This window comes from Artemia franciscana, chromosome 1, assembly GCF_032884065.1.
Source record: "Artemia franciscana chromosome 1, ASM3288406v1, whole genome shotgun sequence".
In the NCBI taxonomy this organism is placed as follows: Eukaryota; Metazoa; Arthropoda; class Branchiopoda; order Anostraca; family Artemiidae; genus Artemia; species Artemia franciscana.
In genome coordinates, this window is record NC_088863.1 from 14365150 (window position 1) to 14392337 (window position 27188).

The window sequence follows — 27188 nt, forward strand, 5'->3', positions numbered from 1 at the left end:
TAGCTTCAGATAGTTCTCTCTGACATACTTCCTCGAAATTGTGCCTTCAGGTTTTTACTATTGAGTGTTGATCTGGATTCAAAGTTTTCTGGATTCAGAACATTTGGAATAATAGAGAAGTGTAATTATTAGAAACTAGCAAGAATCCCTAATTAGTTTTTCTATCTCCGTGCTAGAGAAATTTTTGGGTTGACAGTTTTTGAAACCTATACAACGTGAAAACGTTTAGTGATGGAAAACCTGACGAAATTTCTGAACATATTATTAAATGTTGAACAATTCTTTAAAATTGCGTCAAAATTTTCCATGACCCAAAGATTAACGCAAAAAGCATAAAACTGCATTAAAAAACTATTTCAATTAAAGCTTTGCTCGTTACTGCTCATCAATCTTAAGCCGTACCTCTAAACACATCCCATCAAATTCATCTATTTTTTTCTTTAAATACAAGTCTAAGGAAGGAACAATACAGGGTAACTAAGCTACGTGAAATGTCAACCTTATGTCAAACATCCACGATCTGGGCTGCCAAATTGACATATTTTGTGTCAAAATAACACAATTTGATGTTTCGTGACACAATGACACATTCATGAAATGATGACACAATCGACGAAAATGACACATTTTTCAATAAAAAAAATGACACATTCAACAGAAATGACACGTTTAAAAAACATGACATATTTTTGTCATCTAAGTCTTGTTTTCTAAATGGTAAGAAAAGAAAAGTAAAATTTAAATTTTCTACCTCCAGAAAAGCTACAAATTAATGGAAGGGAATAGCGCTATCTAACGTTGGCAGTAGTACACAAACAGTGCGGAATAGAGGACAGACCGCATCACTATATTTAAAATTGAAACCACGCGAAGAAAACAGCCTTAGGCGGAAATTTCAAATCAAAATGCACGCTGAATATCTGAATTTAATTGGCTTCTTGATTAAGTACGTACTTAATAGCAAAAAGTAAACAGCATACAGTTTCCCAAAGTACAGGAGGGGTATCCAACTTCGGAAAAGATTACAAATTTCCAGAGATGTCTTTCCTTCAAAATAATCCATCTGGCTTAAAAAGGCACCAACAAATATGACAAAAATACTAGATTGAAGCTAGAGCCGATTACGATTGCGACGTTCAATTACTATTTTCAATTTACTGTCAGAATTGATTGTCCCTAACACTGTAATGTATAAATGTAAGCTAGCCTCATTGGCCGCCCAGACACAGATTCATAGTGTGTAACGTTAATTTAATCGAATGTTTCTATTTCTTTCATGACCTCATAAAGAGGTCATGATTCCAAGATAATAGGATAAGGTTAAGTTTACTCCTTTTTGAGCTGATTTGGAAAAGATTATATATTCAAAACTCTAAATGAAGATGTGACAATTAAATATGATACCACTTGTAGCTAAAACATATGACACATTTTGTGACGCATTATGGAATCTGAGATGACACAAAAAGCACATTTTCGGAAAAATTATGACACATTCTTTCAAAAAGATTTGGCAGCCCTGTCCACGATTTGCTTGGCACTGTCAGATATTTTGACAAAAAAGATAAAAAATACACAATCACTTACATAAAATACAAATTTTAAAACATATTTGTTGTCGGCAGGAACAATTCCAGACATTTGGAATTCTTATTCAGCTTGAACTGTCTCTGCAACCCCACATCAATTACAAGAAACATGTTCACAGAAAAACATTCGAAGGTCAAAGTTTCTTTTTAAAGTTCAAACAGCAATTTAAAGCAAATTATAAAAAAAAATGTGGACGTGTACGGAATTCACCTGACGAATGTCTATAGGTTTTGATTAAAAAAAAAAAAGTTTCATTTTCGAGAGAAAAAACTTAAGACAAACGAAAATGATTCTGATTATCATGATACTCCTCCCCGCTAAGCAACCCCCTTCAAGCAAAGCTTTCAATGCATATATATATATATATATATATATATATATATATATATATATATATATATATATATATATATATATATATATATATATATATATATATATATATATATATATATATATATGCATATATGCATTGAAACCTTTGCTTGAATATCACTAACGAAAATAAAATCATCGTATTCAGCGTATCTGGAAACGCTACTGTAGAAGTTTCAAGCTCTTATCTAAAAAATTAGGTTTTGATTTAAAAAAAAAGTTTCATTTTCGAGAGAAAAAACTTAAGACAAACGGAAATGATTTTGATTATCATGATACTCCTCCCCGCTAAGCAACACCCCTTCAAGCAAAGCTTTCAATGCATATATATATATATATATATATATATATCTATATATATAAAAATAAGTTGTCTGTCTGTGGATGTGTGGATGGATGTGTGGATGGATGTGTCAGGTGACGTCACCTGAAAAAACTGGATTAGGTGACGTCAAAACTGAAAAAACTAAAAAAAGGCAAAAACTACAAAAAAAACTAAAAACTAATAAAAAAAATAAAAAAGCTAAAAAACTAAAAAAAACTATAAAGGTAAAAACCAATAAAAAACTAAAAAAAAAACTGAAAAAACTAAAAAAAGGCAAAAACTACAAAAAAAAACTAAAAACTAATAAAAAAAGTAAAAAAGCTAAAAAACTAAAAAAACTAAAAAAACTAAAAAAAGGTAAAAAACTAAAAAAAATAAAAAATAAAAAAAAACTAAAAAAAAGGAAAAAACTGAAAAATAAGCTAAAATAAAGGTAAAAACCAATAAAAAACTAAAAAAAAAAGGAAAAAACTAATAAATGACGACACTCAAAGAGAAAGCGACCAGGACAAAAAACTAAAAAAAAAGGCAAAAACTACAAAAAAACTAAAAACTAATAAAAAAAATAAAAAAGCTAAAAAACTAAAAAAACTAAAAAAAGGTAAAAAACTAAAAAAACTAAAAACTAAAAAAAAACTAAAAAAGGTAAAAACTAAAAGAACTAAAAAAGAAAAAAATAAATGACGACACTCAAAGAGAAAGCGACCAGGACAAAAGGAATGTTCGATTAGCAATCAACAAAGCACCGGGACACAGGGAGTATAAATGACGACCAGGACACAAGTAAAAAAAAAAATTAACAAAACTAAAAAGAAGGTAAAAACTACAAAAAAACTAAAAAGAAAAAAAAACTAAAAACTAATAAAAAAACTAAAAAATCTAAAAATCTAAATAAACTAAAAAAGAAAAAAAAAGGAAAAAAATAAAGGAGAAAAACAAAACTAAAAAACGAATGTATATACAGACCGGTACACCGGGATACAAATGACGACCGGGACACAGGGAATATAAATAACGACCGGGACACAGGGACACAACTACAACGGGGACACCGGGGGAAACAGGGGGATATAAATGACGACCGGGACAAAAAAACTAAAAAGAAATAAAAACTAAAAACTAATAAAAAAACTAAAAAATCTAAAAATCTAAATAAGCTAAAAAAGAAAAAAAAAGGAAAAAAATAAAGGAGAAAAACAAAACTAAAAAACGAATGTATATACAGACCGGGACACCGGGATACAAATGATGACCGGGACCCGGGACACAGGGAATATAAATGACGACCGGGACACAGGGACACAACTACAACGGGGACACCGGGGGAAACAGGGGGATAACCTGACAATCTATTTATATGCAAAGACAATGGGACAGCAAAGAATGTTGTATATTCGCAAGTTTTACGTAGTTAAAACCATATATATATATATATATCTATATTCACAGGTGGGACATAGGGACACAACTACAATGGCGCGTAACTATTATGGCGCGTAACGACTTACGCGCGCGGGGGGGCTTGGGGGGGGCGCGAAGCGCCCCCACCAACTAGGTGTTGGGGTGGCGCGAAGCGCCACCCCAACAGCTAGTATATATATATATATATATATATATATATATATATATATATGCATATATGCATTAAAACCTTTGCTTGAATATCACTAACGAAAATAACATCATCGTATTCAGCGTATCTGAAAACCCTACTGTAGAAGTTTCAAGCTCTTATCTAAAAAAAAAAAAAAATGTGGATTTTCTTATTTTTTGCCAGATAATCCATCACGGGTGCGTTTTTTTTTATTTTTTATTTTTCCCCAGGAGTGATCATATCGACCCAGTGGTCCTAGAGTATCACGAGAGGGCTCATTCTAACGCGTATTCAGCGTATCTGAAAACCCTACTGTAGAAGTTTCAATCTCTTATCTAAAAAAAAAAATGTGGATTTTCTTATTTTTTGCCAGAAAATCCATCACGGGTGCATGTTTATTTATTTTTGATTTTTCCCAAGGAGTGATCATATCGACCCAGTGGTCCTAGAGTATCACGAGAGGGCTCATTCTAACGAAAGTTAAAGGTTCTTTTGCCTTTTTCAAGTAACCATAAGCATTGGAGAGCACCTAGGTTCCCTCTCACGCACATTTTTATTCTAAAGTCAACGGACCAGCAATTTTGAGATAGCCATTTTCTTCAGCATGGTAAAAAAAACCTAATAACTGTGTCTTTCGGGACAACTTACTCCCTCACAGTCCCTGGGATAGGGGCTGCAAGTTATAAACTTTGACCAGTGTTTACATATAGTAATGGTTATTGGACAGTATACCGACGCTTTCAAGAGGATGTTTTGCTTTCGGGGGGGGGGGAGTGGAGGCCAGGAGGTGACGTGGGAGGATCTTTCCATGGAGGAATTTGTCATAGGGGAAGAGAATTTCCTTGAAGGGGTGCAGGATTTTCTAGCGTTATTTAAAACAAAAGCAATGAAAAAACCAAATATGAAATTTTTTTTCAACTGAAAGTTAGGAGCAGTATTGAATCTAGAAAACGAACAGAAATTATTTCGCTTGTGACGGATTCGTCTCCCCCTAAGCACCTCGCTCTTTCGCTAAAGTATTTTTAGTATTTTCAACTATTTATTCCACAGTCTTTGTGATTCAATGGTCATTATTAAAGAATAGGGATAAAATTTAAGCTTTAATGTAATTGGAAATAATTTACTGAAGATAGTGAATACGATTTTTGAAAAAGGGGATGTACCTAACAATTTTAGGAAAACTTTAATTAAACGACCGAACAGGAAATGTGATAGGAGTGAAGGTCATAATTATTGAGGCATTAGTCTGGGCTCTGTAGGTAGCAAATTACTTAGTAATATGATACTTTTTAGACTGAGAGATCCTGTAGAGAAAGTTTTGAACAGTGCGGTTTTAGAAAGGGCAGAGGACATTTCAACCCAATTTACACTCTGAGGTTAATAATTGAGAAGTACCTTAGTTTTCAAATACCTTTGGTCCTCAATTTTATAGATTATGAGCAAGCCTTTGACTCTGTTGAAAGAAGAGATTTAGAAAAGGTCTTATCCTTATATGGTATACCAGACAAATATTTTAAAGTGATTAGTGCTATGTACAAGGATGGTACTGTTGCGGTTAAAATAGGGTTAGCAGCTGATTTTGTATTAAATCAGGAGTTAAGCATGGTCGTGTTCTATTCCCCTGTATATGGATCATTTTGATGAACTTTGTCTTAAGGAACACCGGAAAGGACCACAGAATTCAATGAGGAAGAAGACCTCTTCTGGACTCAGATTAAGCTGATGATTTAAGCATTCTAGCTGAAAGTGTGAGCAAAATGAATGAACTTTTAGAAATTTTGCCAGTTCAGGGTGCTAGAGTAGGTTTAAAAATTAATTTTAAGAAGACTAAGTCCTTAAGGCTAGGAGTAAGTGAAGATCGAAAGGTGACGATGGGTAATGAAAATATTAATCAAGTGGGCAGCTTCACTTACCTTGATAGTATTATTAGTGATGACGGTGGGAGCAGTGAAGATGTTAAAAGTAGGATAGCCAAGGCTCAGGATATTCTTCGCAGTTAAATAAAAGTTTGGAAGAATAAGAAGATAAGTCTGCAAGCCAAGACTAGAATATTGGAAGGTACAGTGATGACAGTGGTCAAATATGGCTCTGAAGCAAGGGCTTCAAAAAAAGCGGATGAAGATTTACTAGATGTTTTCGAGAGAAATTGCCTACAGATTATTCTGGGTACCTGGCTGACTAACAGTTTTTCAAACAGTTAACTTCAGGAAACTTGTGGTTCAATCCAGCTTTCTAGGGCTGAGATGGCCAGAGCAAGATCTGCGGATGAAGAATGACAGATTGCCAAAGATTGTGCTTTTCGGCCAACCATCTAGGGCTAAACAGAAAGCAGGGAGTCCTGGTCTGGGTTGGGATGATGTCATAAAGAAAGACTTAAAGACAATGGGAACTTCCTGAAGAGGGTGTAAAGAGGGAGGCTTTGAATAGTTTGGGATGGAGGAGGAGTGTGCACAGCTGTGTTGGTCTCAGGTGACTTGATGCTGTGGCGAGATGCTACTAGCAGTAGCGAGTAACTGTCTTTGCATACAAAATGAAACTAAACTCGGCAAGTTTTATGCTTCGTATTCCTGGTAAATATTCCTAGTATTCCTGATGGTTCTCTTGAATTACTAAGTTTGTTAATTTAAAACTCTCATTGAAGGCAAAAAATAACGGATTAGATCGCAATGGACTGTTTGCATCCATTTGTAAAAACGGAGTGTCTGCAAAACCTCAGGGATAGTTAAGGGTTTTAAGTAGAAACTCTCCGAAAACAGGTAAGGGTTCTTAATTGAAGCTTTCAAGGAATGTTGAAAATATGTTGAACTAGGTCAAAGAATAAATTTTATGCTCAATTTTTTAAATTTATTTTATTAATTTATTAATTCTTTTCATTTTTTGACTGTGCCCATTGCTTTATTTTTATAAAGATAAAATTTTGAAATGGTCATGATTATGACCGTTAGGCTGTTTGTTTGAAATTTGGCACCCCAGAATTTCTCCGCCCTGGCAAGTTCCCTGTCTGTCCCCTTAAAACTGCATCTGTTTTTGTGAAACATTTCAAGGGAGGTTAAGGGTATTAAGTTGAAACTGTCCGGGAATGTTAAATGAGAATAATCAACTGGAGGATTTCCAATGTGTAGAAAAGACATTTTCTCCAAAACTCGCCATAAATGTGCTCGTTACAGCCATAGATATAAGATTTTAATAAGTTACCAATAAAGAAAGTTGAATGGTTATGTATTTATTCCTTTATACAATTTTCATTCATGTATTATTTTGGAAGATTCTCCAGTGACGGTTCTTATGAGAATGTTATCTAAAAATTCGTCTTTTAATCAAAAGCAACGCTCAGAAACCGTTATGAATATCGATTTCAAATTGAGTCAACTTCATTCAAATTTATTTAATACAATCAAATTTATTTCATATTTCATACAAATTTACTTAACACAATCAACGTTAGATTACCTAATACAACATAAGAATTGAAATGAGAATCCAAAAAAAAAATAATTCTTGAGCAAAAAAGGTGAGAACTGAAAACACCCACAAAACTTCAAAATATTATTATGTCTTTTGCGCATGCCTGAAACCAAATATATTCCAAAAACTTTTTTCTTATTCTTATATTATTGAATAACAGTCCTCTGGTGGTGCAGTGGGATGGCTTTCAGCTCGAACATGCGGAAGAAAATTGTTCCAGCTCGAAAATGCGTGACTCTGAGCCCATGACCAACTGTAACAAAACATGAGAGGACTAAAACAAGAATGTTCATAGTCAAGAAGCATCAATCCATTAAAATAAAATATCAAAATCCAAAAATCCGGCAAAATTAAATTTTGAGTTACTGAAACCCTCAGTCTTCATTAGTTTTTCCAGTCATCTCAATTTTTCAGAGATTTATTTTTCATTTTATTGACAGTAGCTTAACTCTTGTGCGTAGTGATTCCAGTTCGTTCTAAGCATGACTTGAATCTTTGTTTTAATCAGATCTGATGAGTAAGTCAAAGGTTGTCAGAAAAGACAAAATTTATCGGCATTATTGTTGCATTCTTTCAGCTCTACGGGTAGAAAAATGGATGGGAGGGAAATTTTTCTTTTATTTGTGCCTCGATTTGATTTCATTTTCATTTCAGGTCCGTGTGTCACTGTTTTCCTAATTGAAAGATATTTCATATTCAAGTTTCTTTTGTAGAACTGCTACTACGCTACCGAGCTCATTATTTCAACGATAACAAAATGCGACTGTTAAGATTATCACATTAGATGTCACATTATCTGGGAGAAATTTTTTGTTGTAATTTTTGTTCTCGTAAAATAAATGAGTTTCTTTTTGATAATTATTGATGTTTCACGAAGAAGAAGGAGAAACTGAGTTATGAGAACTAGAAGATAGACTGTACATCTAGGAAATTGAGCAAAGCTAGTGATGGAAATCCAATAAAAGACCGGGAAATCCAACAAACAAGATGCAAATCTAATAAGGATCTTAAAATCCAACATTTTATTTTTTCAACAAATCAAAAATTCAATTCGGGTATGGGATTCCAAGATTTTTGTTTCTCAACAAATTGGAAATTCCATAATGACCAGGGAATCCCAATAAGATATTTAATATTCAATTCACCGATTTTTAGGTGTTGAAATTACAATTTTGTTGTTGACAAACCTTACAAACAATTTTTGTTGAATCACAAAAAAAAAAAAAAAAATACAGTGCAGGACCATTGGATCGATACGATCACCCGACTACGCTAAGTCTATTAGTACTCTTAAAAAAGCGTCCCATTCTAATTAAATAGCCCTCATGTTTCAGGAGCCGTTCTTAAAAAATTGGGGCAAAGTGTCAAACCTTTCAGAGAAGAAAAAAATAATTAACACGCATCCATGATCCTTCTTCAGGCCAAAAATACAAAATTTCACATTTTTTGTAGATAGGAGCTTGAAACTGCTACAGTAGGGTTCTCCCATATACTGAGCCGGATAGAATGATTTTCATTAAGATTCATGACCTTTAGGGGGTGGTTCCCCTATTTCTAAAATCAGATCAGATTTTTAAACTCGTAGCCTTTGAAGAGTAGCACTTACCCTAATCAAACTTATATATTTGGAACCAGCATAATAAGACAATTTCCTTTATATATCTATTGGTTTAAAATTTCAGTTTCTCAGAGTTCCGGTTACTATGGAACCGCGTCACTCCTTATACTTACAGGTCGTTACCATGAACTGTAAAGCTTTCAGCACTGTGAAAAAACCTTCCTATTCTAATCATAATCTATTTTATTCCTGTTTCAGTTGCCATTTTTAAATAAGTGGAACAAATAATCAAACTTTAGCTTTAAGAGTAAGGAATTGAGGAGGCTTTTTTTACTAATATATATAACCCTTTATATGCGATTAGATCCTGAATATTTTGAGTTTTAATGTTGTTCCTTACTTTCAGTTAAAAAAATATTTAATTTCTTATTGTTTTTCAAATAATGCCGGTAAATCTAGCCGACCCTCCATAAAATATCCCCCCCCCCTAATGAGAAACTCGTCCGTGGAAATTTTCACCCATATAAAGTGCAAATTCCCCCCAGAGTTTCAGATTCCCTGAAAATGTCCCTCTTAAAATTTCTTGTGGACAATTGTTCTCCCCACTGGCTGTGAAGAGTCATTTTATTCATAAAGACATACTTATTGAATCTTTTAACTATACCAAACAAAAGGGCTACCTCAAAATTTGTTTCAGCTGAAATTCTGATCGGATGATTTTGGAGAAAAAAGGAGCGTGGTAGAGGATGTAGTTGCCCTCCAATCTTTTTGGTCACTTAAAAGGGACACTAGAACTTCCGATATCCGTTTTTATGAACCCTCTCCCGATATTCTAGAACTATTATTTCGATACAGTCACTGAAAAACAAACATCAACAAATAAACAAACATACGTGATCTTTCTTCCGGCAAAAATAGTAGAATTCTACGTTTTTGTAGATAGGAGCTTGAAACCTCTACAGTTGTATATGCTAGCAGGCTGAATTTGATGTTGTAATTTTCACTAGGATTTCTTGAATTTTAGGGGGTGTTTCCTCCCAATTTCAAAAATAAGGAAAATTTCTCTGGCTCGTAACTTTCGAAAGGTAAAACTAAACAAGCTAATGCTAGATATAAAACTTTTGAAGTTAAAAATTAATATTATATATTTGGAAGAAGCATAATAAGCTGATTCTTTTGATTTATGGATTGATATTAAAATTATGTTTTTAAAGTTATGGTTAGTATTAGGCCGAGTCACTCCTTACTCAAACTTTGTTAATACGAACTGTTGGATTCAAGGCTATCTTAAATAGGAATGGCACCCTAGCCCCCCTACTTTTTTCGCCAAAATTTAACTTTAGCATAACAAAATGCCGAAAGTGAGAATAGCTCATTAGAAACGTCAACATTTACACTGTTTTCACAGGGATGGGGGTGGAAGTGTCAAATATAGTTTTTCTGGCCGATTTAAAAATTTTACAAAAGAAGAGGGACCTTTGACGAAAGTCACAACTGAGAGATCTCGACTTTTTGCTGGAGTTCCCCCACTTTATTGATCCAGCCCGATCCCCTGTGGTTATGTATTCTTTCTTTTTCTAAAATCATACAAACTTAAATATACTACAAACTTCCGATGACCAACATCAATGTACATCACATGATTCCGGTCACCTCATAAAGCCTGTTTTTTGAATACATATTGTTTTTGTTAATTATTGGCATGGTATGACCCTCGACCTGCAGTTATTTATCATAGGCTGTTTAAAAATAAAACATTTCAACAAACTTGCTTTCTGAGTCATCACCGTGATTAAATCAGAAGAGAGAAACATTTTTGCTCTATGATAAAAGAAAGCTGAGAATAAAACAAATTAAGTTCCATCTTTTAAGAAATTGTGCGGTTTATTTGGCTTTCTAACTATAGCTGTATAGTCCTTACAGTATTTTATCTATAAAAAACAAAGGATCAATGAACAAAGAAAAGTCAAAAGTCGATTTACTGAAAAATAATGGCGAGAATAATGGCACTGTCATAGAAAAGATCTATAGGGCTTCAATTTACTGTGCATTTTCTATAAAAAATGAGTAGGGTCAACAACCCTAAGCCCGTTAAAGATCAGAAGGTCATTTGTACTCCCTAAGAGCCAGCTGTATGTGAAGGGTCAGACGTTTTGTCAAAGCAAAAGCCAAACTTTTACATGTAGAACACTGATTTTAAGCAATACCAAGAGACTTCTAAGGTTTTAAGTGATTAACAGCAACAGAAGAAAAGGATAAAATGAAATTCCTCGGTCTGGACAATCAAGGCAATACTCAATTTTGAGTTCAAATCACAATACAAATATTAAACAGTAGTAAAATTTTGATTCAGAGATAGGACACATTACAGCGCGTGGAAAGGGAAATTACCAATACGTCAGAGCAATAGGAATCTAATAATCCCATCAAAATGCACTAAATGATGTTCATTCCTCGTGTGCAAAAGCGGAGTCATAAAGGAAGGTGTGCAACTGGTGTGTCTTAAAAATGTTTTGCATCTGTTCAATATTTTTTCTGTGGTTCAAATTTAGTTTTCAGGATGGGATCACGTGCAGAAAACTTGGATTCAATGTCTACTCACCCTTGGGAATTTTCGAAGCAGGGAGAGAATTGGTAATTTTAAAAGAGTACCCAGCGGGTTTTCGAAAGACAACTCCGATTAGATACATCTTTTTAGAAGGCTTCTTCAACTAGATAATAATGATAGAGATCAAATTGCCGGGAGAAATGACGCTTTATGAAAATAAATATAACTTCCATCACCTCCTATCATGTATTTCCACATTTTTTCTACAGACTATACCAGCACTTTGTATAATATTGAGCTTGGAAAAGGGTAGAATTTTTCCATTTTCAACAGAGCAAAGGAGACAAGCTTCTGCTTAATAGGTATTCAAAAGAAGATGAACTTACGGTTCAGACAGAGACTCAAGCAAGGAAAGAGACGAAAGGAGATGCTAATTTTTGCAAAGGTAAGAGAAAAGAGCAATTAAACAAGGTCACCGCCAGTCTTACACCGTTCGTGTTGGACTTTGTATTGACGAGGAGCATCTGAAGGCTCGTCAAAGCCAATAGGCTGCCACTTGAAAGAATGGAAGGTGAAAAACCTGAGAGAAAGTGTTTAAAATGAGTTTTAATTGTTTAAAATATTTAGAAATGTAAAGTACTGAACATTTCGTGATGGGTTTGATGCCAAGAAACTGTAAGAGCAGCTTGTGCCTCAGTTATGCAGGTTAAAAATATTTGCTTCATTCCTGTTCAAAAAGATTTGTAGCATCTATGGATTTCTTCTAAAATTCAGTGGTTGGGGAGGGGAGGTGATTTGTGGGCGCTGGAGTGACCAGTTCCCACTCTTCTTCTCCACCTATACAGATAAGAAGTCTATACATAATTTTTGGGCAAATAAGGTCTGTCCTGTACGCCCATCTGCTAAAAAGCTGGCGATTTGCCGGGATATCAATGGCTATTAAAGAGGTCTTTTTTCTCCTTTAGTTCTACAGTCATAGATATTGAAATTCACTACCTGGTCGAAAATTGTGTAACTTGGCCTCACCTGTGACGCTCACCAAGCAGTCCCCAGATTGAACTTAGATCAATTTTTGCACCGTGTGTGTATTGTTTTCCAATAATTTAATCGTTTCCAACATGTCCCCGACATTTTGAGTAGTAGCGTATTAGTTGTACGAGTAGTAGAAAAGGAAATGCTACTCGATCATTTCTAGAAAGGCAAGGTTTTATTTCTGCGTAAAAAATGATGGTTGCCTAAGTGAAAAACTAAAGCTTGAATTGGCAGTGCATTAAGCAGGTCCTAACCTGCATTATTTGTTTGAAATTTATATTAAACCCTATTCAACCATGGAGAAAGGTAAATCTAGCTTTTATCTATAATTCCTGAGATATTTCGTAAAATTAATTATTCTTGTAGACGATGGACCATTTTTACATGGAAGTTTGGCTGACATTTTTGAATTTTATGAGTCCTAGGCTGACATGAGGGGCATTTCCATATTAAAATATATATAAAACATAGAGCCAGTTGCTAAATAATCTAGAAACTACTGGTCTGGAAGAGAATGTGCAAAAATTGGAAATTTTATTTGGCAGCTCATCATAGAATACATCTTGTTTCAATTTTTGAACGATTAGGTTGTATTAGCACACATGCACCGGTTTTCACCGGTGCACCGGTTAACAAGCACCACTTCTATTTAAGTCTGGCACCAGTTTTCACCGGAAGGCGGAAAGAAGCATTCGCCATTTTGTTTTCAGCAGAAAAAAGCAGGTGAAGCTTTCTATGAAAATGTTTTCTGTGGTTAGAAAAGAAGCGGTTCTAGGTGCGATACATTTTCGAAAGATCATTTAGCCAAAGATCACACATATATATATATATATATATATATATATATATATATATATATATATATATATATATATATATATATATATATATATATATATATATATATATATAAATAAGTTGTTTGTGAGTTTTGTGTTGACTGACGTTATGAATGTTTGTCGACTGACGTCATTATAAGGATTGAGCATTATGCCGTCATGAAGTTGTTTTGTCGACTCACGTCATGTTTGTTATGACGTCAAAGGCTTTGTATATGACGTCATTATAAGTATATACGAAGGCCTTTCAAAGAGAAATTTTTAATGTAGATTTAAAATGACAGAAGAACCTACAATGGCAACAGCCGAGGAAGCTGCTCAAAGAGTCTATTCCAAAAGACTTGCGGCTAATAGAGAAAGTATGAAAAGAAAGCGTGCCGAGGAATCACAACACCACCGTGCAAACAGACTTGCGTCTCAAAGAGAAATCACCAAAAGGAAGCGTGGCAAGGAGTCACAAGAGGCCTGGCATTCAGGTACAGTCCAGCCGATGATTATAGCTTAAGAAAATGTTTTCAAATGGGGACTATGTCTGAAATTTTTCCCTATTGTAAGGCCTTGAAATTTAATGGTTAAACGATGGGAATGTGTTGCGCCTCAGGAAAAGTTAAACTTTTTCAACTGGCTGCACCAACAGAGGCATTGAAGACTTTGCTTACTGGAACTATGTCAGAATCTAAGCGTTTTTTGTTAAACATCAGAAAATATAACTTATTTTTCCAAATAACGTCGTTTGACGCCCAAATCGAAAATCAAGATCAATTTATGCCTACTTTCAAGGTTAAAGGGCAAATTTATCATAGAGCAGGGTCCCTTCTACCATTCTCAGGATATAATCATAAATTTTTACAACTGTACTTCATCAGGATAGAAATTCTGAATTGAATGCACGTTGCGAAATTTCTCCCGATGTTGAAAGGACTATCGTTTCTCAATTGCAACATCTTTTCCATGAAATAATAATTTAGTGCGTCTGTTCAAAATAGCCATCGATTTGATGCCTACTGATACACATAAAATTGTTATTTCCGCTGACTAAACGCATACTGGCCAACATATGCGTAGATACAATACTCCAACTATCGACGAAGTGGAAATCGTAATGGTCGGTGATCAGTTTTTACCTAGAGATAATATTCTTCATAAGCGAAACACTCAGTTGGTAGGAATTGCTGAAACTCATCGATGCTATGACGCTCTACAATATCCTATCATTTTTTGGGATGGAACCGAGGGCTACCACTTTAGTAATAAATTGCAAGATCCATCCACTAACAAACAAACCGATAAGAAATGCATCGCAATGCATTATTATTCCCATAGACTAATGATTCGGCAGGATGAAGACAATTATATTTAAAATGCCGTCAATTGTTTCACCAATACATCGTTTAAATGTATGCAAAAGTTGAATTAGAACGTTTGCTATTTATCACTCTGAATCAGACCAAGCTCCACTCTGAACAATACATTTATTTGTGAGATGCAGCTGTGAATGACGGTAATATCACAAACGTTGAAAGATTAACGATTTTACCTTCATTACATGCTGGCAGTCCCCATCATATGCATGAATATGCTTAAGATGCTATTGCGTATGTTCGTCTCTATGGTCATCCAGATTTCTTTTTTACATTTACATGTAATCAATCTTGGGACGAGATATGGCAGCTTTCACTTCAAGGAAAATCAGCGGTTCATAGACATGACACTACGGCCCGTAACTTCCAGCAAAAGTTCAAATCACTGATAAATTACATAGTAAAACTTAAAGTGTTTGGGTCAGTAGGATGCTGAATGTACTCAGTGGAATGGCAAAAACGAGGATTGCCACAAGCACATATTTTAATCTGGATAAATGATTAAATTACTTCTAATGAAATTGACGATGTGATTTCCGCTGAAATACCTGATGAAAATGTCGATAAGGGGTTATAAGATATTGTTGTAAAAAATATGATACATGAACCTTGCGGTGCACTGAATGCAAAATCATCATGCATGGCCAAAGTAAGGAGCACGAAGCAATATCCTCGACTTTTTGTGTTCAGCACAATTACTGGCAATGATGGTTACCCACAATATAGAAGAAAATCTACTGAAGATGGCGGTAAAACAGCAATAATAAAGAAGCACAACGGTACCACCATCGAAGTAGATAATCAGTGGGCTGTTCTATATTCACCTTTATTGTCAAAAACATTTAATACACACATAAACGTTGAATACTGTAACTCTTTAAAGGCAATCAAATACATATGTAAATATGTCACCATAGGTAGTGACATGGCAGTTTTTGGCTTGCAGTCCCGAATCAGTGATATCAATGAAATCGTAAAATAACAGGCTGGAAGATAAATTAGGAGTAATGAAGCTGTTTGGTGAATTCTCTCATTTCCAATACATGAACGAAGTCCAGCTGTTTTTCACTTAGCAGTATATTTACAGAATGGACAACGTGTAAATTTTTCAGAATCCAACGTGCGACAAAGAGCCCTAAATCCACTGGATACAATGTTAACTGCTTTCTTTTCGTTATGTCAAAATGATTCTTTTGCAAAAGAACAGCTGCATACTGAAGTACCTTCGTTTTACACGTGGATTACTAAAACTAAAGTATTTGAACGTCGAAAACAGGGTAAGTCAGTCGACGGCCAACCTACCATCTTCAAAGATACCACGATAGGAAGACTCTACACCGTTCACCCCAATCAACCTGAATGATTCTTTCTCCGCCTGCTTTTTGTAAATGTACCCGGTCCGACGTCCTTTGAGTATTTGAGAACTGTAAACGGTATTATACATGACACTTACCGTAGTGCATGCAAAGCTCTGAATTTATTGTAGAATGACCAACACTGGGATAACTGCATCAATGACGCATGCGAAACGTCAACTCAAAGTCAAATTCGTGCATTGTTTGGAATCATGCTAACAACTTGCTCTCCTTCAGCTCCTACAGAGCTATGGGAAAAATAAAAAATCAAAGCTGGCCGAGGATATACTCCATTGAAAACGGTTAGAGACGTCAGAAATGACTTTTGATTTTACATCAGAAATTTATAACTGCACTTTAGTTATTATTGAAGATTTGTGCGTATGTATGGCAAACAAACCTCTTCAGGGTTTAGGAATGCCTTAAAATAATTGTAACCCCGCTGTTTCAGCACTTGTAGAAATGGATCGTGAACAAAGTTACAGCACTAGTGATCTATTGTCATATGTAAAAAATAAGGTAACGTCTGAGCAAAATGACATTTAAGATTAGATAATGCATCGTGTCGATAACAACGTTGGCGAAATCTTCTTTTTGGATGCACCAGGAGGTACTGGTAAAACATTTGTGATAAAATTGATTCTGGTATCAATTCGATCAAACAATGACATAGCGTTGGCAATTGCGTCGACCGGAATAGCCGCAACGTTGCTGCCTGGTGGAAGAACTGCTCCTTTCGCTTTGAAATTGCCTCCGAATTTCCATTCTACAGAAGCTCCCACGTGCAATATTTCCGAATCATCTGGGATGGGTGAAGTATTGCAGCAATGCAAACTTATTTTTTGGGACGAGTGCACAATGGCACACAAAAAATCGCTCGAGGCTCTGGATCAATCATTGAGAGATTTGCGAGGGAATTCGAAACCCTTTGGCAGCACATTAATATTGCTTGCGGGAGATTTGAAGCAAACATTACCTATAATACCTAGATCAACCCCTGCAGACGAAATGAATGCTCGCCTCAAAAATTCTAATTTATGGACACACGAAGAGGCATTAAAATTAACTACAATAAGCGTGTCCGATTGCAAAACGATGACTCCGGTCAGAAATTTTCAGATCAATTGCTGGCAATTGAAAACGGAAAGCTTCCAGTAGACTCAATTTCAGGACGTATACAACTGCCTGCTGAATTCTGTAATTTAGTGACGTCCAAAAATGAATTGGTTTAAAAAGTATTTGCGAATATTCTAACCAATTATAAAAATAATAAATGGCTAAAAGAACGAGCGATTCTGGCAGCCAAGAATAAAGACGTCCACGAAATCAACAATATTGTTTTGACCAAGATTCGAGACCAGGCAGTCCTTTACAAGACAGTCGACATAATACTGGAACCAAATGAGGCGGTTAATTATCCATCTGAATTTTTAAATTCCCTGGATCTCCCAGGGTTTCCACCACACATGCTACAGCTAAAAATAGGCGTAACAATAATATTGTTACGAAATATCAACCCACCAAAGCTTTGTAATGGCACGTGACTGGCTGTAAAAAAACAATGAAAACGTAATAGAGGCAAAAATATTGACAGGGCCATTTGAGGGTGAGGCTATTCTTATTACTCGCATTCCCATGATTCCAACGGCTCTGCCTTTTCAATTCAAGAGATTGTAATTCCCAATCCGATTAGCATTTGCAATCACCATCAACAAAGCTCAAGGGCAATCATTAGAAAAATGCGGAATACTAGCCACACCAACAGCTAGTATATATATATATATATATATATATATATATATATATATATATATATATATATATATATATATATATATATATATATATATATATATATATATGTGTGTGTTTTTTGGAGTATAAAATGAGTCCAGTTTGACTATTAATAAATAAAAGAAAGGCTAGGTAACGTCTAAGGTTAATTTTTTTTATTCGTCACCGCCGAGAAGAACGGCATTGAGATTGGAAAAAAAAAAGAAGAAAAAAAGAACAATTTTGTGAATACAAAATAGCTGGAATTCAACGAGCATGATATCACTTCTGGCATCATGACAATACAATCCAATGTTGAGAGTATGTGGAGATGCAGATTTTTTTTCTTCAGGAACGAGAAAAAAAATGCGCAGCTAGGGAAAGACCGGAGCTAGAAGCAAGAAAGCCGCTGCAGGTGCATGACAATGCATGTGAGCACAATTTTCTCAAAGTTACAAAGGTTTTGTATTTATAACAATTAGGAAGTCATTCGTAAAACTGGACCTATCAAAAATTTAAAACAGTGCACCAGAAAAAATCCTCAAAAAAGACCAGAAAGACCAGAGCTAGAAGCAATAAAGTATCTCCAGGATCAAAATAATGCGCCTGAGCATAATTTGTTTGAGATTACAAAGATTTTGTAGGGATAACAATTACTAAATCATTCATTGGCCCAGACCCATTAGTTATTGAAAAAAGTTCACCGTCCCTTCCCTAGATGTTGAAAAATATGTTTATATTGTATCTAAATTTAAAGAAATAAAGTAAAGTAAAATTCTCGGCCCATTCGTACATGTTCTTAAGTTTTTATCCTGCGTTAGTATCATTCAAAAGAAAGATCAAAGGCACACCATGAACATACCTATGATCCGAATTGATTATCTTGGCATCGGGAGTGTGCTTTGTGATGTAAATGTCACTAAGAGCATCAAGCAGCGTGAGTTTTTCAGGCAGTTGTCGCTGAACGAGTTTTATCACTCCAACAAAAACTGAATCACATGTTGGGTAGGAAGATGCATCTAAAACGTAGGAAAAAGTGTTCAATATTAGCTTTGCACAAACGTTAATTTTTTTGTTAATTGTAAGGTTATAGCTAGGGATAACTGGCAATGCTAGCCATGTGACTAACAATTTATCGTTGATGAATCACAAATAATTCATTACACAGCCAATAAAATTCCAAATATGTCATCAGTAGATCTAATTAAAAAAAAAAAATCTGTAAACATCACGAGCCGGCATTTGTGGCTATAGTTATGCAACTCTGGTTGTTCGTTAAAAAAATAAAAATATAACCCTAACAGTAATATTCTAATTGCTATATTCTAATATATAATTGCTCCCAATAACTTTCTTGAGATCCATGATCTTGAAGAACCTCGGTCCTCTACTAGCTCTGATAGGGCAAATGAAAGTCAGCAACCTTCTGCCAAAAAAGGTAAACAAACAAAACAGGGGCGAATACAAGTGGCATTACAAGGACTTCGAGCCATATATTGAAGATAAGCAAGTTGTGTGTGCATATAATCCCCCACCAGAAATACATGAAAGACAGAAAGAGCCTGAAGAAAGACTCAGTATCGATGAACAGATTATCCCATTCAGGGGAAGATCTGTTATGCAGCAGCATCTCCCAAACAAGCCACACAAGTGGGGGCTCTAAGTATTTACTTGAGCTGGAAGTAGTGGGATCACGTATGACATCAAAATATACCAAGGCCAAGGAACTCTGGAAGCTGGGCCCTTTGGTCTTGGTGGAGATTTTGCTATGAGGCTCTTGAGATCCCTGGAACATAAAGCGGGCCACAAGATATTTTCAACATTTGTTTTTCGAGCATAGACCTTGTTATTCATCTAAAGGAGATTGGATATGATAGCGTTGGGACTATTCATCAGACCCTTCTTTCAAGATGCAAACTGATGAAACAAAAGGAACTGAAGCAGTTTCGTCGGGAACACGTCGACTGGAGAGTTGAAAAATCGACAGAAGTTTGCTTGGTGTGCTGGTATGATAAAAAAGAGGTCGCGCTTGTGTCAAACTGCGTTGCAGTTGGGCCCAAGGATACGTGTAGACGTTGGGACTCCTTCTGGAAGAAATACGTGGAAATCAAAAGGCCCGCAGTGATCAAAGATTGCAACAAATACACAGACAGCATGGACTTATTGTGCTCTATCACTCAAACCTGGAGACAAGAAAGTGGTATACGTACATATTCTACTATGTTCTTCATAGTGTAGTAGTCAATGCCTGGCTAATTCATTGTTGTCACTGCTGGCAGTCCAATGACAAACCAATGCCGCTACTGAAGTTCAAAACCTCCATTGCATGCTCTGTCAGATACTCTGACACGCCCCAAAGGCGTCCCGGTAGACCATTATCTTTAGAAGCCAAATATACTCCTCCATGAAAAATACCTACACAGCCTACCCCCCTACAGACTTGCGACATGATGGGTACAACCATTTTCCTGAATCCAGAAAAGATCAAAAATTCTGCCGAATTTTTCAGAGGGAGATACAAATCCTGTGTATCAAGTACTTTGGAATTGCACAGTACCTTGTTCCCAAGACGAACTGTTTTCTCTCCTGCCACAGGAAGTGAACTCTTTTTATTTTTGTAGTAGTTACTAATTTTGTCTGATACAAAAACCCATGGCATTTGAAAAAGATACTCCACTATGGACGGGTATCCTTTTAAAAGGACATGACAGATCTCAAACCCTGAACCAGGTACCGAAAATCTGACTCCATATTCTAATTCAGGGATTTTTTTTTCATCTAGAAACATCCTTCAAATATTTTTTTTTTCCATATTAATTTCATAATTCTGTACTTAAAGGGTTAAGTATATAACAACTGATCTTTCTTAAAGGGAGATTGAAAATTGTACACGTAAATTTAGTGATTTTTTTTTCTGGTGATAGACTACCAGGAGCCTTATAGACTAGTCTTTTATTTTCCACACTGTGCTTAATTTCTGCTCCTAATTATACTTTATGACGTCGATTTTGAATTTTCGGTAAAATGCTAGTTTTTGCAGAATTTCTTTCGAAAGACAAAATTATGAAAATAACATAAATACAAAAACTTTCTTTTAAATGAAAAATTAAATACCTCTCTACGCATACTAGTTCTATTAGTAAGTAGACAACTGATGAAAAAAATTAAGGGGGCTTTAAGGGCGAAATATATAAGAAGAAGAATTTTAAACCTCGGGTAAAGGGTTTTCAACCGTGGATTTTATACAATATCCTTTCATTCTTCCTAGCCTTTCCACTCTGGAAACGGCACCCAAAGTGTAAATTTTAAGTGCTTTGAGATATTTTTGATGACATTATCAAATCAATTTTATAAAAACCGCGAGTAAGTGTAAAAACTAGCCTATAAATAAAACCTTAAACAGCGCCGTGTGATGTTGCAGTGCTCACTAGCGACGAAGAAAGAAAATAAGAAAAGCGAGAAAGAAAAAAAGAAAAGTGGCGAAGAAAGAAAATCAGAAAAGCAGCCGAAAAAAAAAGAAAAACAATGAAGAAAAAACATTGCTACCCATGCAAAAAATACTTTCTTTGGTGTTAAAGGTGGGGGTTGCAAGTTTACTGTAAAAGGTTTTTGACAATAACAACTCCAATGGTGCATTTTTTAGTTTTGATCAGAAAGCCATTTTCAATGCGTTTCATGCTCTTTGTCAATATTAAAGCAAATTTGTTTTTAAAATAAAATTTTACTATTAAGTTTAATCGAAATAATAATTAGCATTAACGAAACAGCTACAAAGGAATATTAAAATTTTTACACTACAATTTTTAAAGTACTAAGTACCGCACAAAAGCTCTTTCACAACTTTTGTACAAAAGCACGAAACACCTATAATTTTGTATAACTAGGTTGCAGATATCACTACAACCTTGATTTAAGCTTAGGAGACCGTAAAAAATCTACTCAAGAGATATTCGATTCTCAACATTAGGTGTATATAGGTATACCGCTATTCACACTACAGCTGCAATTTTTATTTTGATCAGACGCTATTTTCAAAGCGTCTCACGCTCTTTGTCAATATTCATGCAAGTTTGCTTTAAATAACATTTTACTATTAGACTAGAAAATAGCTATAATTTTGTGGAACTTGACAGTTTCTTAAAAATATATTTTTTAACTTCTGGTCACTATAGGCCTTGGCCCGCTCTTTGTTAGGTTGCAGATACGCTGCAACCTTGATTTGAGCTTGAGAAACCGTAGAAAATCGACTCAAAAGATATTTGATGATCCACATTAGGTGTTTACTGGTATACCGCTATTCACACTACAACGACTCTGGTGGTGCAATTTGTTTTTTCTAGACGTCGTTTTCAAGGCATTTCATGCTCTTTGTCAATATTCATAAAAATTTGCTTTTAAAATAACATTTTGCTATTAGATTACAAAATAGCTATAATTTCGTATAACTTGACAGTTTTTTAAAAAGATATTTTTTAACTTTTGGTCACTATAGGCCTTGGCCCGCTCTTTACTAGGTTGCAGATATCGCTGCAACCTTGATTTGAGCTTGAGAGATCGTAGAAAATCAACTCAAAAGATATTTGATTATCCACATTAGGTGTTTACTGGTATACCGCAATTCACACTACAACGACCCCATGGTGCAATTTTGTTTTGATCAGACGCCGTTTTCAAGGTATTTCATGCTCTCTGTTAATATTCATACAAATTTAATTTTAAAATAAAATTTTACTATTAAGAATACAAATCATCTATAATTTAGTATAGCTAGACAGTTTCTTAAAACGACATTTTTTAATTTTGGTCACTATAGGCCTTGTACTGCTCTTTACTCGGTTGCAGATGTTGCTGCAACCTTCATTTTCAGCTTGGGAGACTGTAGAAAATCTACTCAAATGATAATTTATTATCCAAATTATGATAATTCATTATCCACATTAGGTGTATACTGGTATACTGCTATCAATTATTTATCAATATGATTTTTTTATCGCGTCTGTTTTCTTTTTATTTGTTCTATATTCCATGACGGCTGTTGAACATAAAGTCGAAATATTCGCATAGATAGTGCATCTTCGTTATTTACTCTCTTCCCAAAGTCCCCCTTTTTCTCTTATTTTTTTCTTATTAACTTCTCTTTTTTTAATATTATTTTCTCTCTTTTTTTATTACAAAAATAGAAGTTTGTCAGTTTTGAGATTTTAATCTGAAAGAAAAGTCTCTGTGGAAATAAAATTCCGAAAACATTATTTTGCATAACTTCATAAACAACTCATAAGAAAAGCTTTAATTTCCAATAAAAAACAGTAATATAAACCTAAAATATGTGCACTATATGGTTTAATGATTAGAGGAAAATGAATAGACAAAACTATGCAGCTCAATATTAAATTAATTATTCACAAAAAATTAAGCTTTCAAGTGGAATAACTGGTGTGAACACAGAACAACTTTTATTTTCTTAGTCTGTCAGCTTTAATGCATTTCATGCACTAGAGCTAAGACCTAAGATATGAGGGTATCTAAATTTCTATTCAAAAGGGACATTTCTACCTCCATGATGATTATTTTTCTTTTCATAAAGAAAGGTAATTCATCCTATTTTTTAAAATTAGTATATTGGCACTTTATGTTATATAGAGTATAAGTTGCCTTTTTCTCAGAACTAAATAAAAAAATTAACTTAAAGTAAAGAGCTACATTAAAACTCAAAACGAATAAAAATAATTCTTTATACGAAGGGCTTACCTTCTTTCTGAATATCTTGCTCTTTATGCTAAAGTTTCTAGCATTTTTAAAACAGCTTCCTATTCTAGTGAAACGGCCCTTGTTTTTCAGGAGTCGTTCTTGAAAAATACAACAAATAGTTAAAATTTATCGTAAAGCTCAAGGGATTTGGAAGGGGGGTAACCTCTTCATATAAGGAATAATTTCTGTTCATTTTAAGTTTTTGTGTTGCCTCTTAATTTTAGTTGAAAAAACTTGTTTTCTATTTTAGTTCTATTTTATTACTGATCGCTTTTCAAATAACTCTGGTAAAACTGTCTCACCCTCCATAAGAAATTCCATCCCATTACATTAGACTCCTCCATGGAAAGTTCTTTCTACGTACAATACCGCCCCCCGTAAATTATCTCCCAACAATTCCATCTTCGCTGAGAATTCCCCCAGAACTTATCCACACAAGATGGAGTCGCCAAAGAGAAAGTTCGACAATTAAAATAAACTATGCATTTGAATTATGGAAAATTTACCCCGCATAAACTATCCTCTGGGTGCTTCCCCCAGAAACTTCCCTCCCAACGGCAAATTTTCCCCGTAGAAAACGCCACTCTCCGACCAAAAAAGCCCCCTCCAGAAGTATCTGTATGCTTCCCAATAACAAATACTATATGTAAACAATAGGCAAAGCTCATAGCTTGTAGCCCCCCCCCCTCGGAGTTGTAGAGGTCAATTCGTCCTCAAAAATATAGTTATTAGATCTGATGACAATGCTGAAAAATCACAAAATTTTTATCGGACGACTTTGGGAAAAGGGAGCTTGGGAGAGGGGCTAAATGCCATCCAACATTTTGGTCATCTTTAAAGGTCACTAGAAGTTCTGATTTCCCATCAAATGATCCCTCCCTAGATCTTCTAGGATCACTGGTTCGATGCAGTTACTCCTGGGAAGAAAAAAAAAACACAAATAAACACGCATCCATGAACTTCTTCTGGCAACAAATGTAAAATCCAACATTTTTGCATATATGGCCTTGAAACTTCTACAGTTGAGTTTTCTGATACGCTGAATCTGATGGTCTGATTTTCAATAGGATTCAATGACTTTTAGAGATACTTTTGACTTTTTAGAGATTTTTTTGACCAATTCTTTGGATGTATTTGTTAATGTGAAAATTTCGTTTTTTAGAGTTTTGGTTACTGTTGAGCCGTGTCGTTCCTTACTTACCGTTCGTTACAACAAACTGTTTGATGTTTCGTTTTAACGAGGATTTTTGACTATCCTTGTATTGCAAATTGTAAGTCTTCTCGGATAGAAAAAAAAATTCTTTGATAATATATCATGATACTTATTTAATTAGATAAATAGATAATGTTGCCTATTATCTTTAAATTACTATAGTGACAAACTATGTCAGACAGAGCAAATATTACTTTTTCTTTACATTTTTTATAGTAATTTTAGTATCCCTGTCCTAAAAACACTAAAATTGCTCGAGTTTCTCAGTTAAACGAACAATACACTCAATAATGACGTCGAGATGAACTTCGATTTTCATTATAATTTGCGTTTTGAAACTCCAGTCACAATTTATTAGTCTTAACAGTTTTTTTACTGTTTCAAAAAGTAGAGTTGAGAGAAAGACTCAAACTATAGCGTAAAGAGTGAGGCACTGAGGAGGGAACAGTCCCTTTCATATACGGAGTAATTTCTGTTCGTTTTAAGTTTTGATGTAGCTCCTTACTTTGAGTTAAAAAAAACTTATTTTTCTATTTAATCTCTAAAATAAGCCGAAGCCCCTGGCATATAGTCTTAAATACGCTCAAGGCTTACCCATAATAGATCCCCATATTAGCTATAGATTATCAACAATTTACTGGAAGAGATTTCAAATTACAGTAGGTTTGGAGGGGGATTGTTAATAAAGCACCAATGGAATACTTTTTGACCCTGTTTCCAAGGTGAAACGAACTCCAAATATATGGAAGGACGTAAAAATAAGTACTCTCACCTTAGCTACAAAATTCCCGGATTAAGTTGGTTATATGACGAAGCATTTGAAAGCAAAGTCTGTGGGGGAAAGGGAAAACTTAATATTTAGCGAAAAGAAAGCACGTATTGTTAGAAAGCTGTTTGATATTAGAAAGTAAAGGAACAACGTAGATTTATTATAAATCACACGCCATCAAAAGAGGTGAACGTCAAGGTAATGACTGTACATTTCAACCAAATACTTCACGAGGGTATAAAAAAATTGTAAAAGTTGACATGCAATTTGTGAATCAAGCGACGCATAACAAAAGGTATATTTTTATTAGGAGTAAATATTTCTTTAAACCAAGTGAAAGAAAAGAAACAGTAATCAGTGAGTAATCAATAGAACTCATATTATTATTTCTTCGGCATCCTGAAAACCTTAATGGCTTTGTTACATGTTTACATTGTTTGAAGAAGATGTTTAAGCTCACATGCAAATATAGGCATTCTGGCATTAATTATTAAATTATGCAGTATCCAAACCGGTCCTTTGTCGGTTATTGATATCTTAATATCCATTGTTGCAGGTTAGTAGCTATGATGGTTAAAAGTTGAAGTTAGGTGAAATTATGTTGGTTTAGGCTAGATTAGGCTAAATTTCGTTATAACAGAAATGGCTTAAAAACCCAAGCCAATTTAACCAAACCTAATCTAACCTAGCCTGTCATCATCAAACCTTGCGTTAAACTAAAATATTTGACTGGCAAGGCTGACTCAATCCAAGAAGAAGAAAAAAAAGATAATTCGGACATTCACAAGTTTAGCCTGGGAGGGGGTATGCATTTAGGAGTGAGGCACAACTTTATACGACGGAGAACTATATAGGAAATGTTAGATATTGGAGAAAAATTGCAGAAGTATCAATTTTTGGGGGGAGCAGACACGGGTTTGAACTAATCTTTCGCTGGTAGCTGTAAATGAGTCAGCCAGTTTTCTTTGACAATCGCACCATAGAAGAGAGTAGCCTGCGCAATGCCTACATAAATTATGATTTTGTGTATACATAAAATATGCAACGAAAAGAGATAGTTATAGAAAAGTTTAAAATAAAAATACTTCAATTATTGATTAAAAACAAATTGACATAATCTAAACTTCTGCATAGGAAAAGCAAAATCTTATCTCTAAATTAAATATCATTGGAGGCTCGTTCCTCTGAAATTTGGTCTCTCTCAACCATATTATGGTCATGCCTATAACTTCATGATTAAGTACTAGGTGGGCTTTTACTGGTGTGTTTAACCTCTGCAAAGTAAGTATTATCTTAATTTTCAATAGCCCTTACTCAGCCTATTCAACACTACTTTCAGCTGCTTTGGTGTAAGCCTCAACTAATTTGTCATTTTCTTCTTGGAATTTCATATTTGACCTTCTTGGGCACTAATCGTTCACGTAGCTTCATTTCGTAGCTTAATTTTAGTAGCTTTATTTTAAATTGCTATGACCCAGCAAAAGAGTAACCCAACCACAACATTTCGAGTGGTAGATTATATAGATAAATCCTTAGTAAGAAGAAAAAGTTTACCTGAATAATTTCTTTTGTTGTTATATTAGGTATTTTCGTGTTGTATTCTGTTTTTGTGCTTGTTTATAATTTGTGTTGCTGTTTAATCT

At 34.6% G+C, this 27188-nt stretch overlaps 1 protein-coding gene and 1 long non-coding RNA gene across 3 annotated transcripts in view; one reads left to right on the forward strand and one right to left on the reverse strand.

Annotated features, from left to right (window-relative positions):
* LOC136026152 (uncharacterized) overlaps window positions 1–8207 on the forward strand; it is a 91084-nt gene extending 82877 nt beyond the window's left edge. Inside the window, exon 3 of the long non-coding RNA XR_010617219.1 lies at window positions 8004–8207. This is a non-coding gene — a long non-coding RNA (uncharacterized LOC136026152). The remainder of the gene's footprint in view (window positions 1–8003) is intronic.
* LOC136026126 (protein cycle-like) overlaps window positions 1–27188 on the reverse strand; it is a 175948-nt gene that overhangs the window by 31584 nt on the left and 117176 nt on the right. For both annotated transcript variants that reach the window (XM_065702429.1, XM_065702419.1), the window contains one exon: window positions 18678–18834. In XM_065702429.1, the coding sequence (XP_065558501.1) occupies window positions 18678–18834 (157 nt within the window). The remainder of the gene's footprint in view (window positions 1–18677; window positions 18835–27188) is intronic.